Below are 27,298 nucleotides of genomic sequence, written 5' to 3'. Positions count from 1 at the left end.
AATAAGGAGATGTAAAATACTTACATGGCCGCTCATCAAGACTTGCTGCATCTTGATAAACAGCACAGAATTGAAAATTGGACAGCCAATGAACATTGACAACCGAGGCATTATGTATTAGTGGTGGAGCTTCAACTGACCGAACAGCTTTCAGATCTGGTTTATACTGAGTCAATTTACCATCTGATGATCCGATGACGATTTGCTTCCCTTTCGGACTCCAACACAGACATCTGAGCAAATTATGCAAATCAGTTAGCAGACTTTCAACATATGTATAATTGTGCGACTGCAAGGTCATGCATCTCTTTCTGCAATGTTGCAAATTTTTTGTCACATTCCACTCCTTTTAAAGACAGTTGTTGAACTGATCATTGGTACCGAAAAAAATTTAGTATGATATCTCTTTGTTTCTTTCAAAATATTCTCTGAAAGTTTCTTGCAAAAATGTCCGTTGGTATTCTTTAAAAAAAATGGAAGGATCTGAAAGAGGTTGTTCCAAAAACGCCGATTTTGGCCCAAACTTTGCTCAGAAGTTGTACTAAGTGTCCCCGATGCTTGGGCCAAATTTCAGCCCCCTCGGATAATTAGAGGGGAGGGGGCAGGGGGGCAAAGTTGCAATTTTTTCAAAACTTTAAAAATTGATATCTCGCGAACGGTTTGAGTGTAAGTGTTGCGGTTTGCGCTAAGAAACGTTAAGAAATATTCTCTACAAGAATATTAATGTTGCTTGCACGTTTGTGTAATTAATCGTAGTCATAAATCGATTTTTTCGATTTTGCAGGTTCGACTTTTTTTCGTTTTCCGTCTCTCCTCTCCAGGCGATCGTTGCTACGTGAATAAAAACCTGTTGGGGTGATTCTTCATAAAATTCTTCATCTACCACACTTTGTTTGACCTTGGGGAAACGATTCGTTATTGATTTATAGCGATTTCTCTGCGCGTTCCCGGTTACGCGCGGGCGGCATGTCAGCGGCGCTCCATCCCATGCGGGCGAGGCAGAGGTTGTTTCACCACTGTAGGGCCTTATATTCATGTTGTAGGCTGTAATTATCGATATTTTCTCCTCCTCTTACCCTTCCCCTCCAATAAGTAATTTTTTATACTTCGTTATACAGGGTGTCCCAGACCGCCCGTACCAGGTCTTTTTCTCGGTTGGTATAGGTAGTACGAAGTGGGGGACCGTGGGGTCGACTTGGGAATTGACCCCAAAGAATCCGAGTATTACGGTCCGGTAACCCCCTATGCCCCCTTGGGGAGTAAAGAGGGGGTCACGATCCCAAAAGTCGGGAGAAACTTTGACTCCCCCTTTTACCCCCCAAGGGAGGCTAGGGGGGTTTCGGGACCATGAAAATCGGATCCTTCGGGGTTGATTACCTGGGAAATCATCTTTTTCCGGATAATCTACGTCAATTTTTGACCTAAGGGAAATCATGGAGGGGGCCGCTGTCCCCGTCTTTAAGAGATCATTTTTGGGAGTTAAGTGGTCCAATTTTGGATTCTTAGGAGTCAATTTCACGTGACATTTTTCGTCCTTTCCAATTTTAATGCAATCAAATCGCAATTCTATCGGAGACCCCGACTTTTGGGATCGTGACCCCCTCTTTACTCCCCAAGGGAGCATGGGGGTTACCGGACCATAAAATTCGGATTCTTCGGGGTCAATGGGCCTGTTGCAAACTTTTGCTAGAGCAAAACTAAGAGTTGTTTCCTGCAGATAATGCCTCAAAAATCACGATGAGCGCATCGGCAAAGTCTGAAATGCACTCATAACTTCACAATCTGCGTAAGATATTTGCGGTTTTTTAAGCTTCCCGCTTCGAAAACGATACTACGGTACAGGTGAACATTTTGTTAGAGGAGTCGTTCCATTGGCAACAATACTCATCATGGCCGACGCCAGTCCGCCAAAACACGTGTGATGGGACGAGATAACACCTGAACAGGATTAAACCATATAACAATCGGCGTGTTTACGTTCATATTTTCCTCGCCCGCCTTAATTGACCTTGAACTCTCCTCGAATTACGCGAGGAACTGCGCAAGCGTCCGCCATGATGCATATTGCCGACGATGGAGCGACTCCTCTAACAAAATGTTCACCTGTGCAGTAGGATCGTTTTTGAAGCAGGAAGCTCAAAATAACGCAAATTTCTTACGCAGATTGTGAATTTATGAGTGCATTTCAGACTTTGCCGATGCGCTCATCGTGATTTTTGAGGCATTATCTATAGGAAACAACTCTTCATTCTGCTCTAGCAAAAGTTTGCAACAGGCCCATTCCCAAATCGACCCCACGGTCCCCCACTTCGTACTACCTATACCAACCGAGAAAAAGACCTGGTACGGGCGGTCTGGGACACCCTGTATAACGAAGTATAAAAAATTATTTATTGGAGGGGAAGGGTAAGAGGAGGAGAAAATATCGATAATTACAGCCTACAACATGAATATAAGGCCCTACAGTGGTGAAACAACCTCTGCCTCGCCCGCGCGGGATGGAGCACCGCTGATATGCCGCCCGCGCGTAACCGGGAACGCGCAGAGAAATCGCTATAAATCAATAACGAATCGTTTCCTCAAGGTCAAACGAAGTGTGGTAGATGAAGAATTTTATGAAGAATTACCCCAACAGGTTGTTATTCACGTAGCAACAATCGCCTGGAGAGGAGAGACGGAAAACGAAAAAAAGTCGAACCTGCAAAATCGAAAAAATCGATTTATGACTACGATTAATTACGCAACCGTGCAAGCAACATTAATATTCTTGTAGAGAATATTTTTAAACGTTTCTTAGCGTAAACGCAACACTTACACTCAAACCGTTCGCGAGATATCAATTTTTAAAGTTTTTAAAAAATTGCAACTTTGCCCCCCTGCCCCCTCCCATCTAATTATCCGGGGGGGCTGAAATTATGTCTAAGCATCGGAGACACTTAGTACAACATCTGAGCAAAGTTTGGGCCAAATCCAGGGGGGGGGGGGGGGGGGGGGCAAAATCGGCGTTTTTGGAACAACCTCTTTGGAAACATAGCAATCAAGATCCATGTTAGAATATTTACAGCATCAATTTTTCAGTAGGTATACAAATAGAAAATAAGTACTGAACGTGAAAAGAGAACGCACTACAGGATAACATTTTTGAAACATTATTCATCTCAACTAATGATCTTGCTTGGTCTCATTCCACTTTATTTGTTATTGAATTTTCTTTCTTTCTAGTAGGCATAAACGAAGACAACCTCACTCCCTGACATTTTCAACTGATCTGATTTTGTTGCGGAGGGGACCGACAGTAACCAGAGAGTATTATGCAACACAAACGTTTAGACCAGAGTAAATGTCTAATGATGGAATTTTTATTTCATGAAAGTTAAATGTAGTTTTGTCTATCAAGGACGTCAAACCGCCAATTTAGACTCATGAAATGGGCTGAAGTACAATTCGTGCGCTCATGATAATAGTTCACCGCGCAGAACAAGAATCAAACATAAAGAGGAAACCTACGTTGCAAGAATTGTTGGTGGCAAGGATGTGAAACCGAAAGAACAGCCTTTGAGCTCAAAAAGGCTCACAGAACCATCAGAATTGACGAAGGAAATTAGACTGGAAATAGATGGATTCCAATGAAGATCCCGCACGACAACATCAGGAGTCTCAGTCAAACGTAGCTGGTACTTTATCACAACATTCTAGAGGGGAGACACAAAGACAAATATTTTCAATTCATTAGGAAGCTTTTATTGGGTTCGCCAGTGCAAACTCTCCACTTACTAAGACGCTAAGTATACTTAAATCAAAAGCAGGATGACAGCAAAAATATAGCATTGGCTTCCCCTAGCTGTTCCAAGTTTTCCCCCTAACAACTCCTTGAGTTTTGAAGCAATGCTGAATGTTAATAATAACGTAAAAATTATCTGATTCACCTAGGCCATCAGCTGAGACTGCACCGAGGTAGTTACGTAAATAGGTACTTGAGGTGGGTCACTTGATTTTAAACTATTCGTCTACAAATTTGGAGGTACAAAACTATTCAGACAAAATATTAACGATTGAAAAATAACGACAAACATTAAAATGATTCCATGAGTTCCCATGTGATTGAACCAGCGTTACAGTTGATTTTCTCAGTGAGCCAATTTCATAAATATAGAGCATTTTTTTGAGGAGCGTAACAAAGATCTCTGATGATTCTCATCAGACTTTTAGCACTGCTTCTTAAAACGTCATATGTAACTTTTCTCAAAAATCAGTTTCCCAAGAGAAAGGATTTTCCAAAAAACTACAAGCTAGGAAAATGTAGGTAATACTTTCCGTTTCAGCAGCCAAAAATACATGAAAATACACCTACAGCATTCATGCGAACTAATCCTCCTTTTCCTTGTAGAAAATATGAGTGAGTTAAGCCACAAAATTGGCTTATTAACCCAATCTAAATCTAATCCATTCGTTTGGCATCCAAAGGAAAGGATGCAAATTTTACTCCATGGGTTTTAATGAGGTAAACCTGCGTACTTCTGGCTGCAAAAGCCGAAAATGACCTTCGCTTTTTCTATCGTAAAGTGTTTTTTGAGAAATCAAAGTTCCTCACAGAAAAACTTTTATTTCAAATCATGCTTAATGATAGGAGAAAAATTTAATATCCTACTAAAAACAAACTCGAACGGCCAATTCTGGAAACCGGCCACTCGGGTTAAAAGAGGCAACCGAGGTAAACCCTTATCATGATGAGTAATCCAATTTTTGGCATTTTTGGCGCTTCAGGACGAATTTTCTCGAAAATTTGGCAACTTAGGGAAAAGTTACAAAGTACATTATATATGTATTCTCTTACGTTCTTTCCGAAAATGTACACGGTTTTTAGATTAAATTAAGTTTCACACACGTAAACTTGAAAGAACCCCTAAAAATTGGTGAAAATTGGCAACAATGGACCGTTAGGCCTTTTAAAATTCACGGGAAGCCATTTATAAGGCCAGATATGAAAAGTACGTAGAAAAATACATTTAGTACATACCTATGGAGGGTGACTAAGGTCGAAAAACTTTCAAAACAGATACCTTCAAGTAAAAAAAGGCTGCTAAAATTGAATTCCCGGTCAATTTTCACAGTGTGGGAATCCAGGTATAACTATAATTTTTTGATATGTTGTATATATAGGTAAGAGCTCTTACGTAGGTCAATGTAAAAGTTGTACCCCACTTTCTTGAACCTTGAGCGTGGCAATTTATCGAATTCATGCCATTTTTGGCTGTTTGGGACGATTTTTATCGAAAATTTGGCGACGTAGAAAAAGTTGTACAAAACATTATTTATTCATTTTTTTGCGTTCTTTTAAAAAACGTACACGGTTCTTGGTTTGCATAGAATTCTGCGTGTGTAAAAGAGAAAAAACCCCTAAAAATGGGCCAAAAATGGCAACAATGGGCCATAAGGCCCCTTAAAATTGATCGGAGGCCTCTAAAAAGGCCAGAAACGGAAAGTACGCAAAAAAATACGTGGGAATCAACTGCTGGAAGAGTGATAACAGTCAAAAAGTCGACGAAAATAACTATTTTTCGATGCCAAGATTCTGGGTTTGGGGCGTTGTTGCACCTTTGCATGGGCTCCGTTCGGTGAAATATTTGGCATAAAGTCTACCTAGGATTTGTACTTTGAAAATATGAAACATTCAGCAAAATCCAGGTGGGGCCGGAAATGGCCCATAACGACACTCCTCTTTTATGCGGGTTTTCCAAGTTGGGAACCAACCAAGTATTGGTTGGGTAGTTTACGATAATAATCATGACTGGTCCATAAGCCACTGGATACGTGTCAAACGGTCAACTGCACATACGTTTACAGGCGCCGTGAGTTGGCTCACGAAAATGCGTGTTTTCCTATTGCTCCCAGGCTTTTTTGACACCGAGCGCATTGTCTAACGAAAACGAGCTTTTAATATGTTATCAGGGAGGCTTTAGGACACATTTTAACCCTGGTTTGGTTTTAGTTGGAGAAAGCACTCCAACTTGAAAAAAATTGGCCTCCGGCCAATTTATGCGCGGCGCAAGCGCCGCGTACCGGCGCCTCGCGCCAGCATGTGGGGGGGGCTTCGCCCTGATTATGGTGCGAGAATCGCACAACACTTTCCCGCTTTTGCCGGCGCGAAGCGCCGGCATAGACACTTTTACTGGAATATTTAGAAATATACTGCCAATTTTACAAAATCATAAAGTTTGATTGGAATTTTGATCGCAGGATAATAGTTATGAAATTTTTATTCAAACCACTGAACTTCATTGTAAATGTCTTCGCGATATGTGATGAATTCATATATTCGGACTCGACTTATTGATTTTATGAGGCATCTTCAATTAAATATGTAATTGATTAACAAAGTCTCCGGTCAAAGACGGCGATCCGTAAAAATCTTAGCTTTTCTACGATTCATTAGGATCCATTACATTCATTGACATCATACTTCATTTACGATTTTATATTATAATCTCTCCTTAAGCACGGTCAAAAGCCATCAAATATCTACTTTAATGGGTAGAATGACTATTCGATGTTTAAATAGTCTTAAAACTGAACGGTTTTTGCTTAGCATCTCCCAAATTTTAAATTTGGCGGGCGAATCTACCTGCTGGGAGGTTCACCACACGCCCGCCAAGAGCGCCATCTCCTTACCGCGTATCCCCGTAATTCAAAGCGAAAACAATAGAGAGCGTCATCTCCTTGCTGCTGTCTACAAACGTCAACAAACCTCGGGTTATAACAATTATAACCTCCTTTATTAACAAGCATTAAATCAGTCATATTTGTGCCGTATTATTATATTACATTTGTGCTTAGTACCTCGTAAAAAGGAATCGCGAAAGATGGAATCTGCCGGGATTCTAAATTCATTAACAACAAACATATTAGTTTTTAATAAAGATCTAAGTGTCAGTTCTTGCGTTAGCTTGATGATTCATAGTACCTATGTAATGTAAGTAAGTACCTAATTAGCTGTCTAATTTTGCTTGGTGTATACCTACGGAGTAATTTTGGAAATAGTATATGATGCATTATATAATGCATTTGAATTCCTAGGTTTCACCTGACTCAAAGCGTTTGCTGCTATTACCTAGAAGCGTTCCAACTCATTTATCAGAGAATTGAGCGTTTCCCATCGGCCCCTCTGCAATTATGAGATTAGTCGAAGAATCCTTTAGGAACTTAAATTAATGACTCAGATGGTGCTTTTGAGCCAACTTTCAAAGAATTAAAGGCATTTTTTCAAAATCTACAGTCCATGAGCTCTCCGTGTGACCGAAGTGCTCTCCTCGCTAAATGACACGTAACCCTTCAATTTTTAGTTTAGTCCAAAGACCTCATAGGAACTTACATTATTGAACCAGGTGGTGCTCTTATGCCAACTTTCGAAGAAATGAAAGGCATTTTTTTTCAAATTTACAGTCTTTGAAAATGAGTTGTTTACGTATGTGATGTCGCGGAGCAAAGTGCCCTACTTTTGGGCCTCGTAATCCCTTGAATTTTGAGTTTAGTCCAAAGATCTTTTGGGAACTTAAATGAATGACCCAGGTGATGCCCTTGATGCCCACTTTTAAAGAATTAAAGGCATTTTTCAAAATTTAAAGTCCCTCAAAATGAGCTTTCCGTGTGATTTTGCTGAAAATGGACCTTTAACCCAATTTGACCCTAGCCCCCCCCAAATTTTAGCGTACCCCAAAATCGTTTGACGTGCATAAGGAGACTATAAATATGGTGTTCTGTGAGAATTTTGAATGAAATCGAACAGATAGATTCTGAGATATCGCTGTAGACAGATTTGGGGGACGGCGGACGGACGGACACACATTTTTTCAAGTATGGTTATTTTGACTCCTGGGACCTTAAAACGTCTAGAAATGATGAAATTTCAACTTTTTTTTCTTTTTTTCTTGGAGGATGACAAAACTTCCTCTCTACCCTAGGGGAGCGAGAAAGTAAAAACTTTTTCAAAAGTCCACTTTTAAGGGACATTCGCAAAAATCTTAGGGAATTACGTCGTTAGGGTTTTTTTTTGGCTACAATTAAAGAAAACCTCCTTAAAAGAGTTTAACAAGGCTTGATAACTGCCCTCGATAATATACGTAGCGTGCATACAGTTGGAGAGATGTGTTTCCCTAAGATTTTGGCGGATGTCCTTTGAAAGTCGACTTATGAAAAAGTTTCTTTTTAACTATGAGCGTGTCATCTAACTAGAACCAAACCAGGGTTAAAATGTGTCCTATAGCCTCCTTGATAACATATTAAAAGCTCGTTTTAGTTAGAGGATGTGCTCGGTGTCAAAAAATCCTCGGAGTGATAGAAAAACACGCATTTTTTGCTAAAATGTGCCTGCAGATGTATGTTCAGGCGACCACCTAACACCTATCCAGTGGCCTGTGGACCAAATCATGATTATTTCCATAAACTACATTGAGTCAACTTGGAAAACCCACATAAATGTCCAGATTCTAGGGGGAGCCAAAAAAAACTCTTATAGATACCCCTCCTTTTATCTTCAAGGCGCATTAAATATTGGAATTTTTACTGGTTTTTGGGTCATAATTTTTGTTGCTATGATGATGCCACGCGGAAATTTTGAATAAAAGCTCTCAAGGACTTGATGCACCTGCCATAATTTCGTCAGAATTTTAAAACGGTGGTTTTTTGTTGTATGTTACCTTGGAGTACATTGTAAATTTTTTCAAATGGCACCAGAACGTGTCTTCTAGGACAAATATGGGCGGAGATGTAGGCCTCCAAAGTTTGTCATCTTCCTTGAAAACTGGCAATTTCCAGAAAATTCCATTCCCCATAAAATTTGAACCAATAGTCCAAAAAATTTAAAATTGATGGCTTTTTGTTAAGTTCGTTGCAGGAAGTGATCGAAATCTGAGGGGATCAGGTTAAAAAATTTCTGTTTGGGGTCTGATTTGGCATGGAATGACCCTGATAAAATGTTTTCAGCTACGTACAATGACTCACTCAGACCAAGCGTGGCAGTTGATCTCTATTTCTACTCCTGTTACTTTATTTTCTTTTTTTGTAATAAAAAAATAGCAGAAGTCTAAGCACCTGTGTTGTAAGAGACGGCAAATCGTAAATAGTAGCTAGGGCGCCAACAGTTCCATCTACAACGACAACTAGGAGGGATTCGTCAGCATTCACAGATATGAAAGAGGGTTTAAATGGAAGGTCGACATTCCGATGCTCGTACTCCTTCTGTTCAGTGGGACCTGAGACTTGCAGTGAGGACAAAGCAATAACTGAAAAAAATTAAATACCTATCTTATCAATAGTTCTATTTACAAAATTCACAATCCTTAGAAATTCGCACAATTCTCGGGCATAAAAAATGTTGTCAAAAATTACCCGGATATTTAAGATTGAGGTCATGTAAGTGGATACTTACAAAGGTAAATACCTGGGATTATATCAGGACCCCAGAGAGAGAAGATACCTAAGTGACATTTTAAAAAGAATCCAGTTATTAGCATTTTTGACATATTCAGTCAGAGTTTCATGTGTGTAAAAATTTTAGTGGCAGTATCTAATGGCAATGACAAGACAGCAAATTTTAAAAGGTCCCTAACTCCATTTTTGTCTCCAGCAAATAGGGACCTAAACGCCACAAGAGAACGCTGCGCAGTAGAAGGGAGGGAATAACCTCATATTCGCATCAGAGGAGAGACAAGCATGGAGTGAAGAAGCTTTCTGTGTGTTTAAGGGTTTCTCTTAAATTATACAGAGTGTCTCAGAGGTCCTCACCTATCTCTAAATTTTTACCTAATGTAGGTAAAAACTCAAAACTCAAGGAATGTTCCTCGGTTGAAGGAAGCTACTTTTTGGCCCTCCTAAAGTTTTCAGGGAGGAGCGGGGTCCCTTGGGAGACTCCAACTGTTTATTTGTATGAGAGGACACCCCTTGTGATGTCTCCTTCTGAGGAGCATGAAAAAAGGACAATTTTTTGCACAAAACTTTAGTCATAATTTCAAACTCATTGTGGGTTCATTATCATGTGTCATGATTTAATACTTAAGGAGCCATTTAAGTATTACGTAAGACATTTCGATCGACTTTTTGATGCCTCTCTCTCCCTTAGAGCCACCCCTTAAACGACCTCTCCACACCCTTTGAAATTACATTTGCCAAGCTTGACCCTCCCCCCCCCCCCCCAAAAAAAAACTTGTTAATGATGATGAAAACATGATGTTTTCCTAGAGTAAAATTTCATCATCTGCAAATTAGGTTACTCAGAATTTTTCATGCTATTGGACAATACCCGTGTAAAATGTGGTTTTTGGAACGAAATCGGGGTTTAAACTTAAAAATCACCATTACATCATTTAATTTAACTTTGAAAGGATTAAATTAAACCAAAATTTTGGCAAAAAATTATTTATACTAAGTGGCATTGATTGCTACCAGGGGAAAGTAACAACGTTCAAACTTTTATTTTGTTGACGGACCATAGGGTTACAGCTGTGGAAACTCTGTCCCCCTAAGACAGTGCAACAGAGCACCTCAAGCAGAATGCAATCATAAAAGCCAATCAGGCCCAGTTTTTCATGTCTCCTGTTTTCAAGGGCCTCACATTAAATTATTACTTGGGTTGCTGTTTGTTCCACAACCTCAAAGAAAGAAAATTGGTTCAGCCTCTGAGGCCCCATATGGGCACTTTTTGGGGCAGCCACGCCCTGCAAAATGGACTACCTCCACTTGAAAATTTAAAAATATCTTGTCTCTTTCAGTACACCATACTCAGAGATAGTTTTCATTTCATCTTTAATTTCAAGGGATGCAGCTACAGGGGTGCAGAAAATGTTAGACTTTTTGTGAAAAGGCTCCAAGTTTGTGGAAAGACCAAAAAAAATAGGAGAGGAGGTAAAAGTTTTCAGAGTTATGTTCCAAGTTTTCGTATCAGTCCGCATGGAGATTTGCGATACTAGCGCTTTGCAGCCGTCAACCTAAACAACGCAATTCGCAAGAAATTTCGAACTATTCCTGGAAAGGGGAGCATTAGTCCACTGATTCTGATTGATCAAGTCTCGTCTCTTGCTTCAACTACTGATGAATTTATCGTTTCAAAATCGGGATCAAACTTGAAGATTTCCCTGCTTTCTACAGGATTATCCAAAGGTCACTGACCACCCCTGTGACTTTTTTCCAAATTGAGATAGAAGTTTGAAACTTTGGGAATGTTCCTCGTTCTAAGGTAGCAACTTTTTGGGCCCCCCAAAATTTGGGGGGCGGGGGCTAACTTTTTTTTTTTCAAATGGCAACCCCCCCTTTGTGATACCTCATTCGAAAGATAATAAAAAAAGAAAATTTTTGGCGCAAACCACAGGCCGAAATGTTCAATTTGACAAAATGGCGGCCGGTCAAAGTTCAAAATGGCGGAAATTTGGCATCTCCGTTGTTTATTGACGGATTGGTGTGAAACTCGGAATCCTAGGGTTTTTCGGGATGAGAAAAACGATTCTGGCATTGGTTTTCCAGAAAAGTCTGTCCTTTTCAAAATGGCGGCGGTCAAAATGGCGGCCTCGAGCGGGAAGTGGATATTTAGGCTGCATATCGTTGGATTTGCATGAAACTTGGTATCTAGGGGTATTTCGGCACGAGAAGAACGAATCTTTCATTGGATATCTGAAATTTTGACAAATTCCAAAATGGCGGGAAATCAGTGTTACGGCTGTTTACTGATGGATTAGCATGAAATTATTTGATATTTCAAGAATCTAATTAAAGATTCCTTTATAACCAGCCAAAAACCGCTAGGATATCGAATTTCATGAATATCCATCTGTAAAGAGCCGTAAAACTGATTTCCCGCCATTTTGGAATTTGTCAAAATTTCAGATATCCAATGAAAGATTCGTTCTTCTCGTGCCGAAATACCCCCAGATACCAAGTTTCATGCAAATCCAACGATATGCAGCCTAAATATCCACTTCCCGCTCGAGGCCGCCATTTTGACCGCCGCCATTTTGAAAAGGACAGACTTTTCTGGAAAACCAATGCCAGAATCGTTTTTCTCATCCCGAAAAACCCTAGGATTCCGAGTTTCACACCAATCCGTCAATAAACAACGGAGATGCCAAATTTCCGCCATTTTGAACTTTGACCGGCCGCCATTTTGTCAAAAATGAACATTTCGACTTGTGGTTTGCGCCAAAAATTTTCTTTTTTTATTATCTTTCGAATGAGGTATCACAAAGGGGGGGTTGCCATTTGAAAAAAAAAAGTTGGCCCCGCCCCCCAAATTTTGGGGGGACCAAAAAGTTGCTACCTTAGACCGAGGAACATTCCCAAAGTTTCAAACTTCTATCTCAATTCGGAAAAAAGTTACAGGGGTGGTCAGTGACTTTTGGATAACCCTGTATGTATATGCATGGCAAGCTTTCCACTTTTTAAGACCTTTCCACGTTTTCTCTAGCTCTTGGAAAGTCAATGAAAAATTGAGGATGATGCAAAATTTGGAGGGCCTAGGAGAAGTGTACTACTTTCAGCATCCGTTCACAACTTGCGCTTTCTTCACGCCTCTTCCATGTATTTAGTAGCTTTGATCAATTTCAACCTGAAATTATGGGAAACCTGTCCAAATTTCCTCCTTCTGGATGAAATTCAAATAAAAGCTGTGAAAAGATGATGCATAATGAGGAAGGACCTAAAAAATGTCCTATTTTAATCATCCTTCCACAATTTGCGCTTTTAACACGTCTCTTCCACGTTTTTAGTAGTTTTTTCACTTTTCCAAGATTTTTCAACCAATTTCTAGTTTTTTGTTCTTTTATATATAGGTATGTGGTTTTTACACGTTTCATCAATTTCTAGTTTGTAAGTCTTAATCAAGTGAATCGGCCATTCTTATTATTAATATCAAGTCATGTCTTCATGCCTCATCATTTTACCATACTTCGTCAGATTAATCATTTCACTATACGCAAATAATGTGATACAGTTATATAAGGAAGCACTCTATACATGTGAATAAAGCACTGCAAGAGTTGTGCGCTCATTCAATTCACATGTTAGATGCACATGCATTTGTCCCGTTGAGACATGATAAGCCGGCTGCCGGGCACGTGAGAATGTGGAAGCTTAGAAGATTCTGCACCCCTGTGCAGCTAATCAATCACTGGAATAGGAGTTTTCAATTCTTTATCTATTTCAGGGGTTTTTGACATGCCATACTGCACTCTGCTGAACGTTTTTAAAAACATTGGCAATACGACCTTAACATTGCTGACCAGACTGAGAGAGAGTGCTTTAATTATGAGGAACTGCTTAGGTTAGTCGCGGTATGGAGTATTTGAAATAAAAAGAATTCCTATTTATGAATGAGAATAAGATTATTAGGCAAGAGGATTTATTGGAAAGCAACAAGCAAGTATGGGGTGATTGTTGCTTTTAAATATCATGAAACTCTAGGGCAAAATATCCAAAGGATGTGTATAATTCAAAATTCCCAGTTTTCTTCTTAGAATCACATCAGGTGGCTGATGAGTATTTGCAGATTTTGATACAATACTCCAGGGATGTCCTTACAAAATATTTCATTCGGCAATAAATATCCCGCAGTATCTCTCTGTTACCTGAGTAGAGGACCAGCGCCTTGAGTGACGAGGAAGTGACACAGTTACAGTGCACAGTAGTCACGTCAGTAGAGGGAAGTCATATCAAATGCATTGCAGACCATGGATGAGCACTACTGCTCAATTGGCAGCAACATAATCACATAGGGGAGGAGGACAAACCTGCTACCTGTTTGCAATGGTAGGTTGTGCTGTGCTACCACTGAGCTAACAAAGTAACTCATGTGTTCTATGGCGTAAATACGATGCAATGGTACTTCCCTCAGCAGTTGAAAGGAATAAAAATCAAAAGATTCAGATACATCCATGAATGGGGGTGTTGCACCAGACAATTACCTTAATCATGAGCAATTTTTCACGAGAAAACTGTTGGTGTGCTTAAAAACACTCTCAAGTTCGATATTAAAGTTGCAAAAGCTAAATAAAAGTCAAAAGGAAAGACGGAAAGTTCAAACGGAGGCCTCTCATTGGTGACACTGGTCAGTCTACATGGGACGCGATTTTATTTAACAGGAGAGTTGAAGTTTCCAACTTTTTTTTAAAAAAAAGTTCTTGAAACTGTGAAAATCAAACATTTTCTGAAGCCACCGATGAAAAGAATATTAGTACGGTGGGTACGATCGAATAATGGCCAAAACCCTGCACTTTTTGATTGGAAATTGCCGCTTTCAGGGATCATTCTTATGGTCATAAGAAGCCCTTTTAGAAGGGGAAGCACTCTGGGGTCCGTGCAAGAACCAAGATGGCGGCCGTTAAAGATGGCCGCCGAGCGTTTTTTCAGCGCGCTATATCTCGGAAACTACGTGTCCGATTTTCGTTTTCTTGGTCTCGTTTTGAAGCTAAAATGCTTCTCCAGAAGTTTATCTCATAAATTTTTTCGCCTAAGGCACACATAAATGGTCGTTAGGAAAATTTTGAAATTTTGAAATTTTACCTGATTTTCAAGAGCGTATAATTATTTAACACGCGAGAAAATTGCGTTTTTGCCTTAAGTAACGGCGATGGGAAATTATCTGGCATTTAATTTGATACCAAAACAATTTTTGTGCGTCAAAAAATGCACCCGCTAGAGCAATTTTAGTGGAGCGTCGCGGTACGCGGTGCGCGGTGAAAACGGCGGAATACGGGCAATTAACATGCTACGCAAGTCATACGCGCGCTGTATCTCGGCACATTCTTGTCCGATTTTCATTATTTTGGGCTTGTTTAGAAGCTATGTTGAAAGTTAACTACTGTAACGGATATACTTGCGTTTTTTCTCCGAATTTTCCCGGTATTTTTCAAAAGAACAGAAAATGTTCAAATTTCCAAAATTTACAACGACGAATAATTTTCAATCGGTTGGAGAAACAAACCTCCTCTCGTATTTTGTAGAAAGATCATTCTCTGACGTTTAAAATGGTACCATAACAATTTTTGTGCGATGATAAATAAATCCATGAGCTCAATTTTAAGCGCACCCCCGTGGCAAGAACTTTCCGTTAGTAGGAGTTTAGACCCGATTCGTCGCCGCGCCGCGCCTTATGCAACCTAAGTCGACGCGACCTTGCGTGATTTCCCGGATTCTAAGACAGATTTTCGATTAATCGCGATGTACAGATGGTTATCTCACTTCCCATAAAACTTAATTTGTTTATCAGGATGAATTTTCATCGGTATAGTTGGTATATGCGGAGGGGAAAAGGGACAGAAATTCGTAAAAATCAACATGAAAGCGTATTCTCTTTTGGCCTTGGGGTATTCGTTGTCTGGAATAAGACGTGATATGAAATGGTTAGAAAGATCCACTTGCCGTTTTTGATGGGGTTATTTTACGACATCTTTGACACAAAACGGAGCCTCCAATAACGGAGTTATGGCAAAGAATGTTTGCACATCATCATTTTGAAAAAAAATTGCAGCGATTCCAATGATTTCTACAAGATAGTAGCAAATAATAAAATGTTTTTCTGATAATTTTTCTAATTGGCTAAATTTTTCTTATTTTATTTTAAAGTCTCTTCTCATGATCATGGCCGTAGTTGGAGCGGGGGGCATTGAGGGCTTGGCTCCCTTAGAATCGAAATTAGTATCATCTTGCCCTCCCTAGCAGTGCTGTTCGGCGGAAAATAAACCTTCGTCGGAGACACGCCTCTGCCACATGCAGTCAAATTGAAGAAATATCAACTAGAAAAAAATCAACTTTACTTCATTTACATTATTAAATTACTTCAATTCGACCATTAAAGCAGAAATTGAAACATAATCGTAAATAATGTAAATGGCATTTAATCCTTTTTATGGCACATAGGCTGTAATGAAAACCTCGTGCTCATTTCAGTTGGAATATTCTTCTTCTTTTATTATTCGATTGCATATTTCAAAAAGAATCAAAATGGAATTGTATTTTTTCTCAATTTGTGTATTTTTGAGAAAATTAAAAAGTTAATTCGTTCTAAGCGACGTGCTAATAAGCATATTTTACTTTGAATAGGCATTTACTGATGAAATACGATTGTTCTGGCATTTCTCCTAATTTTTCTTTCGATTTTTTACAAACAAGAGAGGTCAACGAGGACTAAATAAATAGAACATCTTTGAAACGAAGAATGCGGAAGTAGTTAATGCCGAGAATATGTAAAACACCGTTATTATCGTACGGAAATCAACAAAAAAATGTCCTCACGGAGACCTCGAAATTCTTCCGATTATAGCTGAAATTACAACAAATTTCAAGGAGAGGCTTTTTGAATTGAACAGTGAAGGAAGAAGGAGGGGTTTCAACGCTCCCAAGATTCTCCAGTGGGGGGAGGGGGGGGGGGGCAAGATAACCCTGCCTTGCCAATCCTGGTGATATTTTCTTTCAGTTTATTATTCCATTTTTGTGAGAGTTTGAAGAATCATTCAGCTTGACTATCATCACAATTTTACACTCAGAACCTAGCGTTTGTTTATTTTTCCTTTTTCTTAATCCATAATTTGAGCAGGTAGAGGCCCTACCGTAAGGCGGGAAGATTCCCTGATATTCTCTCCTTTGCAGAAATATGATTCCTTTTGCTACCCACAAGTATTTCAATTTGACCATTTCTAAGAGGCAGGCAATGACAGAGGCAGATAAATAGCTCCACCAACATCTTCCTTCTTTTCCCGACTTCCATTACTTTCAAATATCTTACTTTGGAAACAGATGTAAACAATTCTTGTTCGTCGCATTAAAGAAAGTCACCAAGGGTGGGGGACTAACGTGGAGATCCGGTTTTTTTTATCGAAATTCACTACCATGCGGAGCGCAAATCATGCCTATCATAATGATTTTTGCAGAAGAGTTTTGTACCTCAAACAAATGTTTTCCTCCGGACTTTTACGATACGTGCACTATTGCTGACTTAAGGCACACAATAACCGAAGATAGGATACGGTACTACCTAACTTTCAGTGAAAGACCGGGCTGTCAATTAATTACGGAATTCCAACTCATGTTGGTATTCTTTCAAGATTTACAAATGAATTTAAATACGTACAAACTAATTGTAAGCTTTTGGTCAAAATAATACTATCATTTGCCACCTATCTCCGTTATTGCAAAACTACACAAACAAAACATCGAAAACGGCAAGTCGACGGTGAAAGTCGGCAATCACATGCATAACTCGGTTTGCGACGTCGCAGACTTCCTGTCATACTTTATTTTTTAAACGGAAAACTACTCAACGGTAATTCTTTAAAACTGCCGTGATTTTTCTTCTATGTGCGAGGAAAATTCTGCAAAAACTTCAAGGAATCATATCCATTTATTCTCCTTTAAAAAAATAACATAGTCGCGGAGATTTTCAGACACTGCAAACGAGTTATGTGATTGCCGACTTGCACCGTCGAAGTGGATCTTTCTAACCATTTCATATCACGTCTTATTCCAGACAACGAATACCCCAAGGCCAAAAGAGAATACGCTTTCATGTTGATTTTTACGAATTTCTGTCCCTTTTCCCCTCCGTATATACCAACTATACCGATGAAAATTCATCCTGATAAACAAATTAAGTTTTATGGGAAGTGAGATAACCATCTGTACATCGCGATTAATCGAAAATCTGTCTTAGAATCCGGGAAATCACGCAAGGTCGCGTCGACTTAGGTTGCATAAGGCGCGGCGCGGCGACGAATCGGGTCTAAACTCCTACTAACGGAAAGTTCTTGCCACGGGGGTGCGCTTAAAATTGAGCTCATGGATTTATTTATCATCGCACAAAAATTGTTATGGTACCATTTTAAACGTCAGAGAATGATCTTTCTACAAAATACGAGAGGAGGTTTGTTTCTCCAACCGATTGAAAATTATTCGTCGTTGTAAATTTTGGAAATTTGAACATTTTCTGTTCTATTGAAAAATACCGGGAAAATTCGGAGAAAAAACGCAAGTATATCCGTTACAGTAGTTAACTTTCAACATAGCTTCTAAACAAGCCCAAAATAATGAAAATCGGACAAGAATGTGCCGAGATACAGCGCGCGTATGACTTGCGTAGCATGTTAATTGCCCGTATTCCGCCGTTTTCACCGCGCACCGCGTACCGCGACGCTCCACTAAAATTGCTCTAGCGGGTGCATTTTTTGACGCACAAAAATTGTTTTGGTATCAAATTAAATGCCAGATAATTTCCCATCGCCGTTACTTAAGGCAAAAACGCAATTTTCTCGCGTGTTAAATAATTATACGCTCTTGAAAATCAGGTAAAATTTCAAAATTTCAAAATTTTCCTAACGACCATTTATGTGTGCCTTAGGCGAAAAAATTTATGAGATAAACTTCTGGAGAAGCATTTTAGCTTCAAAACGAGACCAAGAAAACGAAAATCGGACACGTAGTTTCCGAGATATAGCGCGCTGAAAAAACGCTCGGCGGCCATCTTTAACGGCCGCCATCTTGGTTCTTGCACGGACCCCAGAGTGCTTCCCCTTCTAAAAGGGCTTCTTATGACCATAAAAATGATCCCTGAAAGCGGCAATTTCCAATCAAAAAGTGCAGGGTTTTTTTGTGTACCCACTGTACTATATCTTTTTCACACACTTTAAGGTTTAGTTTGACAGTGAAACGAGTTTAATGGTCAGAAAACCGTGTTTAGTTGTAATTCGAGCGACGCTTTTCACTTTGCCTTACATTTCATGCAAATATCTCTCTGAGATTGGTAATTTTACAATAGGAAATGCATCCGTTGGTATACCAGGTAATGAGTTTCGAGTGATGGAACGTAAATTTTCGAGGTTTTTTAGGTATTTTACTTCTATTTTATTCATCCTCCGAACGTTCTTTTTTCAAACATCATGGACGTGAATTCTTGTTCGCTACACTCATAAGACTTGCAGAAAAATTCCCTAATATTTCCTTTATTCATGAAGTCAACAAAAAGTGCAGAAATGAAGGTGTCACCGGCTTTACAGACACTTCATCAGAATTACGAGTGCGTCACTAGAACTATCAAATGACGTAGAGTTTCCCGCTGTTCACGAATGAAAACACTTGTACATATGCTAAGGTATGTTCGAAAAAATATGTACCACAAAATACTCCTCTCCCCAAGGAGCGACCCTCATTTTAAAAACGGTTCCACTTATTAATGTTGTTTTTGTGACACTTGTAGTCCCTGGTGACATCACCAGAAGTTGCTTTTTCGCACTGACATGTTTCTCGTAGAAATACAAATGGCACCAATAGAAAAGTAAGAGAGGTTATGTTATCATGCCATGCGGATCTATTAAAAATGAAAGATATTCTGATAATAAAATGAAATTAAGTAGTACGAGAGGCGTCACCAGAAATACACTGAGTAAGTGTGACACTCGATTTTTCAGCCGACAAACTTATTTCTAGCAAGGAAAAAAACAAGATTTCGATGAAACTGAGCTGCGCTTTGTTCCTTAAAATTCACTCTACAGACGTAAACCAAAAAAAAAAAACCACATGTGTAGTACGTACCTTAGGGTGCGTCAAAAAAAAATGAAAGTTTGAAATGTTTCGCTCCCCAGGTGGCAATCAATGACGTTTGGTAAAACAACATGTTTGCCAAAATTTGGGACAATTTCAACCATTTTAAATGGTGCCAAAAGTAAATTTTGTGATGGAATTCTGATATTCGGGTTTAGACACCGATTTCGTGCAAAAAACTCGATTTTCCGCTGAAATCGTGCGACTACGAGAAAAATGTCAAAGAACTCAAGTTGAAGAGGATGAAATTCTACTCTAGGTAGACGTCTTGGTATACGATAGAAATAAAATTTCAATCAAAACCATCAAAAACAATCCTCCAAAAAGTGTACAGCTCGAAAAACAGGATCGTGCTGTAATAGTAAGAGATAAGTGAGGTTTGACCCATAAAAAATTGTATAACAAACTTTCCCTGTGTAATCGTCATCAGTAGGTCCTCCTGAACAACTTCCTAAAAATTAAACATGATCCGACCCCGGCACACCCCTCAAAGTACCTGAAATTCAAAATGGCGGCTGTAATAAGGGAGTCCGGAAATCGGTATTTTAGAATGTTCATTCTCTGTCATGTGAGGTATCATTTCCTATGTGATTTTGGTCGTAGATTTAATAAATGAACTCAACAAGGCCCCCCGGTCAAAGGGGGCGCTCCATATAAAAGATGGAGGCCAAATGTGAAAGGCAGGAGGTTACGTTTTTTTAAATATTCATGGAAGGAACAAGGCAAATGAGATGTCTTTATTTCCATTTATTTATAGCAAAGGGACTTAAATTTGATGTTAGAAATGTACTCAATAAAGGAAAATAAATGAAAAATAGGACTATGGAGAGAAATGTAAGCTTAGAAGCATGCATTCCTACTTTTGTGAGTTAATGTGTCAACAGATTCTCTCTTCCAGTTCTCATGCGTGTCCGCCGTTCTTCAGCAATCCCCGCATATGATTTATCCTGTTTTTCTCCATCAATTTCCTATTACGGGACATCTCATAAACTTAGTCTTGGATATGAGACACTCCTCCTAATGAGGGGGGGGGGGGGCTGGGCGGTGCTTTTATACCCTCATGTATGAAGTTCATGACTAAATTTACAAAGGAATGGAGATCGCTCACTCGCCTTGTTCCTTACGTGAATATTTAAAAAAATGCAACCTCCTGCCTTTCACATTTGGCCTCCATCTTTGATTTGGAGTGCCCCCTTGGACCCGTGGGCCTTGTTGAGTTCATTTATTACATTAACGACCAAAGTTACATATAAAATAATACCTCACATGACACGGAATGAACATTGTAAAATACCGATTTCCGGACACCCTTATTACGGCCGCCATTCTGAATTTTAGGTACTTTGAGGGGTGTTCCAGGGTCTGACCATGTTTAACAGTTAGGAAGTTGTTCAGGAGGACCTACTGATGACGATTACATAGGGAAAGTTTGTTATGCAATTTTTTTGGGGTCAAAACGCACTTATCCCTTACTATCATAGCACGATCCTGTTTTTGGAACCATACACTTTTTGGAGGATTGTTCAAAAAATTTGGACCTTTTTTTTAAACTGCGGGAGTTCTGATGAAAGAGGTTGTCCCAAATTCCCTAGGAAATGGCCGCAAGAGCTTCTCCATCCATTCTTTCAGGAATCATAACGTATCATCGCAGAAGCCTAAATCCGGTGTCATTTCTCGTCTAGCCCCCCAGGGGGAGGGGAGGCAGAGGGTCAAAGGTCAAACGCTCCGACCGTCATAACTTTTGAACGAATCATCGGATCAACTTGATCTTGGGCTCAAATGAAAGCTCTTGACAAGACCTTTCATTTGATGTATAGTATTGTCTATTTTTGGTAATTTTTCAACGTAAAAAAATCGTTTTTTGATTTTTCAAGCCCAAAAAATTTAGTTCTTCAGGGTTTTCTTTAAAGGGGAACGCATTAATCATCACGAAAACCAATTTAAATGAAAGCCCTTGATTCAAGTTTAAAACGAGCTATCGTTGAACTTGGGGAAATGAATGGTTCAAAAGTTATGACCGTTCAAAGTTGGCGTGGCGCGCTATTTTCGAAGCGCGCAGAGGGTATACTCGCGTGCCACCCCTCCCTACCTTTTCCCCTGGGGCCCGCTTGAGTTGATAACGGATACATAAAGGTCCAAAGCTCCTTCAACCTAAAGAACGACCAATCATTAGTGTAAAATTATTTTTATTTCTAACGAAAAAAGGGAAATAAAAATAAATTAAATGTTAATAAACGATAAGACGCTGGCATACATTATTTTTTTGCCCCCCCCTCCATGATTTAATATTTGATGCAGCCAAATCAAGCCTCTCATCATTACGGTATCTGATTATTCCCCTGCAGGTAAATGAATCGAGGTATGCGAAAACGTCCGATGTCCAAAAAATCAACTTTTGGTAAACCGCAAAAAACTGTGGAGGCCTTTAGAATCGGCGTTTTGAAGAAAATCAAGGCATGTGTTTCTTAGTAAAGGGTTGTAGAAAAGGCACACAACTGTGTCCCATTCCAACTCCCATTCAGTGCCGAGTAATTTTAAAAAAAGGGCTTTGGACATCGGACGTTTTCGCATACATTGCAAAAATCTGCCCAAAAACCATTATTTTTGACCCCTCTAAAAACCTTTAAAATAGAGTAAAACATAACGTCAGACCTCCAGTAACACAAAAAAAAATATTTCTCTTTTCTTCGAGGCTTCAGTGAAAGTTACGTGACGGCGGAAGAAGAACAATAATGGACATCGGACGTTTTCGCATACTTTGAGATTGCCCCTCAAGATATGTGTTCAGGATTGCCTAGAATGCATGAAATCGATTAGAATTATATAAAGTGGGGTGAAATTATTCATCTTCAGAGGGTTCTGAACGAGAATCCAAATTTGCCCCCTCGACAAATCATGGGAACCCCCCCGAAAACCCCCAACATAAAAAAAAACAGTCAGAAATTGGTTATTTTCTCTCGTTGTTCTGCTACTAGCGCATGTTTTGAAAGCAGAAATTTTTTTCTCGTATAATTTCTCGTTTATAGGGAGTTCTTAACGAGAATCCAAATTTGCCCCCTCGACCAATCATGGGGACCCCCCCGAAAACCCCTCCATAATCGAAACAACTGTCAAAAATCGGTTATTTTCTCTCGTTTTTTCGGCTACCATCGCATGTTTTGGGAGCAGAACTTTTTTTCTCATTTAATTTCTCATCTATAGGGGAACCTTAACGAGAATCCAAAATTGCCCCCTCGAACAATCATGGGGACCCCTCCAAGCCCCCCCCCCCCCCCGATAAAAAAACGGTCAAAAATAGGTTATTCTCTCGTTTTACGGCTATTATCGCCAAAGCCGTTGATTTTAAGACAGAGTTTGTGGATCTCACATGAAAGCAGATAAAAATTCGGTCTTATTTAACCCGGTTTGAAATTTTTCTGATGAAAATTGCGGTCACTACAGAGTTCTCATAGATAGCCCAAAACTTTCATTATTGATAAGTCGCACGAAGATCTGCTGCTTACCGGGTGACTGTAGCCAGATTGACGGAGTAAGTCCGCAACCACGTATCAAGGTTTGCGACGTTGCAGACTTCCCATCATGTCTTATTTTAAAAAGGAAAACGACTTAACGGCGATTTTTAAAAACTGCCGTGTTTTTTCTTCTCAGTCCGAAAAAATTATGCAAAAAGTTTAAGGAATAATGACGATTTGTTCTCCTTTAATTCAATAAATAAAATAACAGCGGAAATTTTGAGACATCGCAAACGAGATAAATGGTTACGCACTTACACCGTCGATATGTTGTATTTAGGTAGGTGTAAGTATTTATGCATGCAGTGGCGGTTATGAATTTAAGGCCCGCGCAGCCGCGACACGTAAGAGGCGATGGAGTATCAGGGTGAGGGTGTGTGTCTGTGTTGGGGGGGGGGGGGGTATGGAATCCCCAGGGACTAGGTGAGTCCGACGGATCTCCCTTGGAAACTTTTGGAAAATTAACACACTTCAGATCCCAATTTCGTCGATTTCGAGGGGGGGAGGGGTTGTAAAAATAATGGAGTGGAAAAAAGCACGAGGGCCATCCAATGAGGTTCCCTACCTCTTATCTTCCAAACGGAAAGAGATAAATCAAATCGGTAAAAAAGTTCTTATAAGGCATACTCTAAGCTTTAAAAGAAGCTCAAGTTTTTGAAAATTGGTCGAGGGGTTCGCGAGGAAACTTAATTTTACTGCGACAACTTCCTGTCGCCGCGCGCCCACCTTCGGAGTCTGGATGCGCGGAGAGTCGATTATTTCAGACTTGGGTTTTCGCCGCTAAGCATCATATCAAAAAGAAAGGACTACGTGCAAAACGGGCCATTTGGGGCTCGGGGCGAATACCTTTGAGACTTGCCCTATTCATTAACCTAACAATGCCCCATCTTTTCCCAAAGTTTTAAGCCCCCCAAAAATTTTGGGGAGACGTGGCAGGGGGTCAAAGTTAAAAACTAGCAAAATTTTCGCGAATTTATTACTCGAAAACCAAGAAGTTTTGGGAAATGCGGTTTAAACGAGCGTATTCAGCGTGACGAGAGCTTTCAGAAAATGTATAACATCATAGGGTTTTGTCAACTTCAGCTCGAATTATCGCCTCCGAAGCGCCGGAACGCTCAAAAAAGACCCCTTATTTTTTCACGTTTGGGCTGATTTAAAAAAAAGCCATTTTTTTTATTTTCGTGAAAAACTGATATATTGTTCCTGACTCTCTGTAGCCCCTCTAGCTCTTTACCGCATGCTGGGGAAATGTTTTGGTCGCGAGTTATGAGAGCGGAAAGGAGCGAAGGTCGGGAAAATCGGCTATTTTAAACTGCGCGCGGTGACGGATTAGGAGACATGTGGCAACAATGCGAGGTCGGCAGAGGAGTGTGATTCGGCGAACTGAGTGGGAGGGGACGTTTTCCCTCCGATCAACGCCGCGCGCGCAGTTTAAAATAGCCGATTTTCCCGACCTTCGCTCCTTTCCGCTCTCATAACTCGCGACCAAAACATTTCCCCAGCATGCGGTAAAGAGCTAGAGGGGCTGCAGAGAGTCAGGAACAATATATCAGTTTTTCACGAAAATAAAAAAATGGCTTTTTTTTAAATCGGCCCAAACGTGAAAAAATAAGGGGTCTGTTTTGAGCGTTCCGGCGCTTCGGAGGCAATAATTCGAGCTGAAGTTGACAAAACCCTATGATGTTATACATTTTCTGAAAGCTCTCGTCACGCTGAATACGCTCGTTTAAACCGCATTTTCCAAAACTTCTTGGTTTTCGAGTAATAAATTCGCGAAAATTTTGCCGGTTTTTAACTTTGACCCTCCGCCGCGTCTCCCCAAAATTTTTGGGGGGCTTGAAACTTTGGGAAAAGGTGAGGCATTGTTAGGTGAATGAATAGGGCAAGTCTCAAAAGTATCCGCCTCGAGCCCCAAATGGCCTGTTTTGCACGTAGTCCTTTGAAGGTTTTTATTGAGTAGACCTTACCTTACTTTTTGACGAAGTCCCTGCCTCTGTTTTGACATTTCTGGTATCAATATTGCAGCTTCTTGATGCCTTCCGCGTAGAAGCTGGTTCTTGTCTTGGCGCCTAAACCAGTCATTGACAAGCCCTCTACACTTCCGAATCAGTTGCTTTGCATAAGAAAATTTCCCTCCATCTTCCGTACTCTTACGATTCAGCCTCATGTGACTTTCGTCTGTTCACTGAGCTGAAAAACTTCCTCGGTGGAAAGCGGAATCCGAATGATTCGGAAGTACAGAGCGCTGTCAATGACGGATTCCGGTGCCAAGACAAGAGCCAGCCTCTACGCGGAAGGAATCAAGAAGCTGCAATATTGATACCAGAAATGTCAAAACAGAGGCAGGGACTACGTCAAAAAGTAAGGTAAGGTCTACTCAATAAAAACCTTCAAATTTCTTTTTGATATGATGCTTAGCGGCGAAAACCCAAGTCTGAAATAATCGACTCTCCGCGCATCCAGACTCCGAAGGTGGGCGCGCGGCGACAGGAAGTTGTCGCAGTAAAATTAAGTTTCCTCGCGAACCCCTCGACCAATTTTCAAAAACTTGAGCTTCTTTTAAAGCTTAGAGTATGCCTTATAAGAACTTTTTTACCGATTTGATTTATCTCTTTCCGTTTGGAAGATAAGAGGTAGAGAACCTCATTGGATGACCCTCGTTAATGGACATCGGACGTTTTCGCATACTTTTGAGGTTCGACCCCCTAAATGGGGGCGAAAAAACAAAAAACAGGTCAAATCCGTCTACACATAGATGCGCCTACCCTCGAAGATGACGTTAAGCCAAAAAACTCAAAATCCAAAAAAATGGACATCGGACGTTTTCGCATACCTCGATTCAAATCTTGATGAGAGGGAAATAGATCAGAGCGAGGTGAGGGAGAGATATTCAGTGGTAAATGCGAGTTTCTAGTGCTGGTCGGCTAGTTGCGTACCACACCCTATGAATATTATTTACAGCTTTTGAGTGTATTTTGCGGTAAAGGAAGCTTGATTTGGCTGCATCAAATATTAAATCATGGAGGGGGGGGCAAAAAAATAATGTATGCCAGCGTCTTATCGTTTATTAACATTTAATTTATTATTATTTCCCTTTTTTCGTTAGAAATAAAAATAATTTTACACTAATGATTGGTCGTCCTTTAGGTGGAAGGAGCTTTGGACCTTTCTGTATCCGTTATCAACTCAAGCGGGCCCCAGGGGAAAAGGTAGGGAGGGGTGGCACGCGAGTATACCCTCTGCGCGCTTCGAAAGTAGCGCGCCATGCCAACTTTGAACGGTCATAACTTTTGAACCATTCATTTCCCCAAGTTCACAATAGCTCGTTTTAAACTTGAACCAGGGGCTTTCATTTAAATTGGTTTTTGTGATGATTAATGCGTTCCCCTTCAAAGAAAACCCTGAAGAACTGAATTTTTTGGGCTTGAAAAATCAAAAAACGATTTTTTTACGTTGAAAAATTACCAAAAATAGACAATACTATACATCAAATGAAAGGTCTTGTCAAGAGCTTTCATTTGAGCCCAAGATCAAGTTGATTCAATGATTCGTTCAAAAGTTATGGCGGTCGGAGCGTTTGACCTTTGATCCTCTGCCCCCCCTCCCCCTGGGGGGCTATACGAGAAATGACACCGGATTTAGGCTTCTGCGATGATACGTTATGATTCCTGAAAGTATGGATGGAAAAGCTCTTGCGGCCATTTCTTATGGAAAATGGGACAACTTCTTTGGACCCTCAGCACTTGCCTACAGTTCAGTAGTACCCTTTTTCGACTTATTTTAGTGAAAAATGAAGACCTCAGAAATTCTGAGGACCAAAAAAATAAATACCGAGGTGAGTTTCACTACTTAAATTTGATTTTTATTGTATACAAAGACGTCTACCTGAAGTAGAATTTTATCCTCTACAATTTGAGCTCTTTGGCATTTTTCTTGTAAACGCACGATTTCAAGCGTAAAATCGAGTTTTTTGTACGAAATCGGTGTCTCAACCTAAGTATCAGAATTTCATCACAAAATTGACTTATGGCACCATTTAAAATGGTTGAAATCACAAATATTGGCAAACATGTTGTTTTACCGAACATCATCGATTGCCGCCTGGGAAGCGGAACACTTCTGACTTTCATTTTTTTTGACGCACCCTAGTGGTACCTGCTGAACACGATGGAGGCGAAAAGCAGAGCGTCACCAGAATTATGTGAAACACGGTTACA

The 27,298-nt window shown here is 40.0% G+C and overlaps 1 protein-coding gene across 4 annotated transcripts in view; it reads right to left on the bottom strand.

Annotated features, from left to right (window-relative positions):
- Nup214 (nuclear pore complex protein Nup214) overlaps positions 1-27,298 on the bottom strand; it is a 208,611-nt gene that overhangs the window by 171,374 nt on the left and 9,939 nt on the right. For all 4 annotated transcript variants that reach the window (XR_011899324.1, XM_019045593.2, XM_072297225.1 and 1 more), the window contains exons 3-5: positions 9,088-9,278; positions 3,508-3,692; positions 25-233 (exon numbers count right to left, since the gene is read on the bottom strand). Coding sequence is in view for 3 of the 4 variants with exons in the window: in XM_019045593.2 (XP_018901138.1) it covers positions 25-233; positions 3,508-3,692; positions 9,088-9,278 (585 nt within the window). In the remaining variant the exon portion in view is untranslated. The remainder of the gene's footprint in view (positions 1-24; positions 234-3,507; positions 3,693-9,087; positions 9,279-27,298) is intronic.

Source organism: Bemisia tabaci, chromosome 2, assembly GCF_918797505.1.
Source record: "Bemisia tabaci chromosome 2, PGI_BMITA_v3".
Lineage (NCBI taxonomy): Eukaryota > Metazoa > Arthropoda > Insecta > Hemiptera > Aleyrodidae > Bemisia > Bemisia tabaci.
Note: the sequence above shows the minus strand (reverse complement) of the source record. Positions and strands in the feature narration are given on the sequence as shown.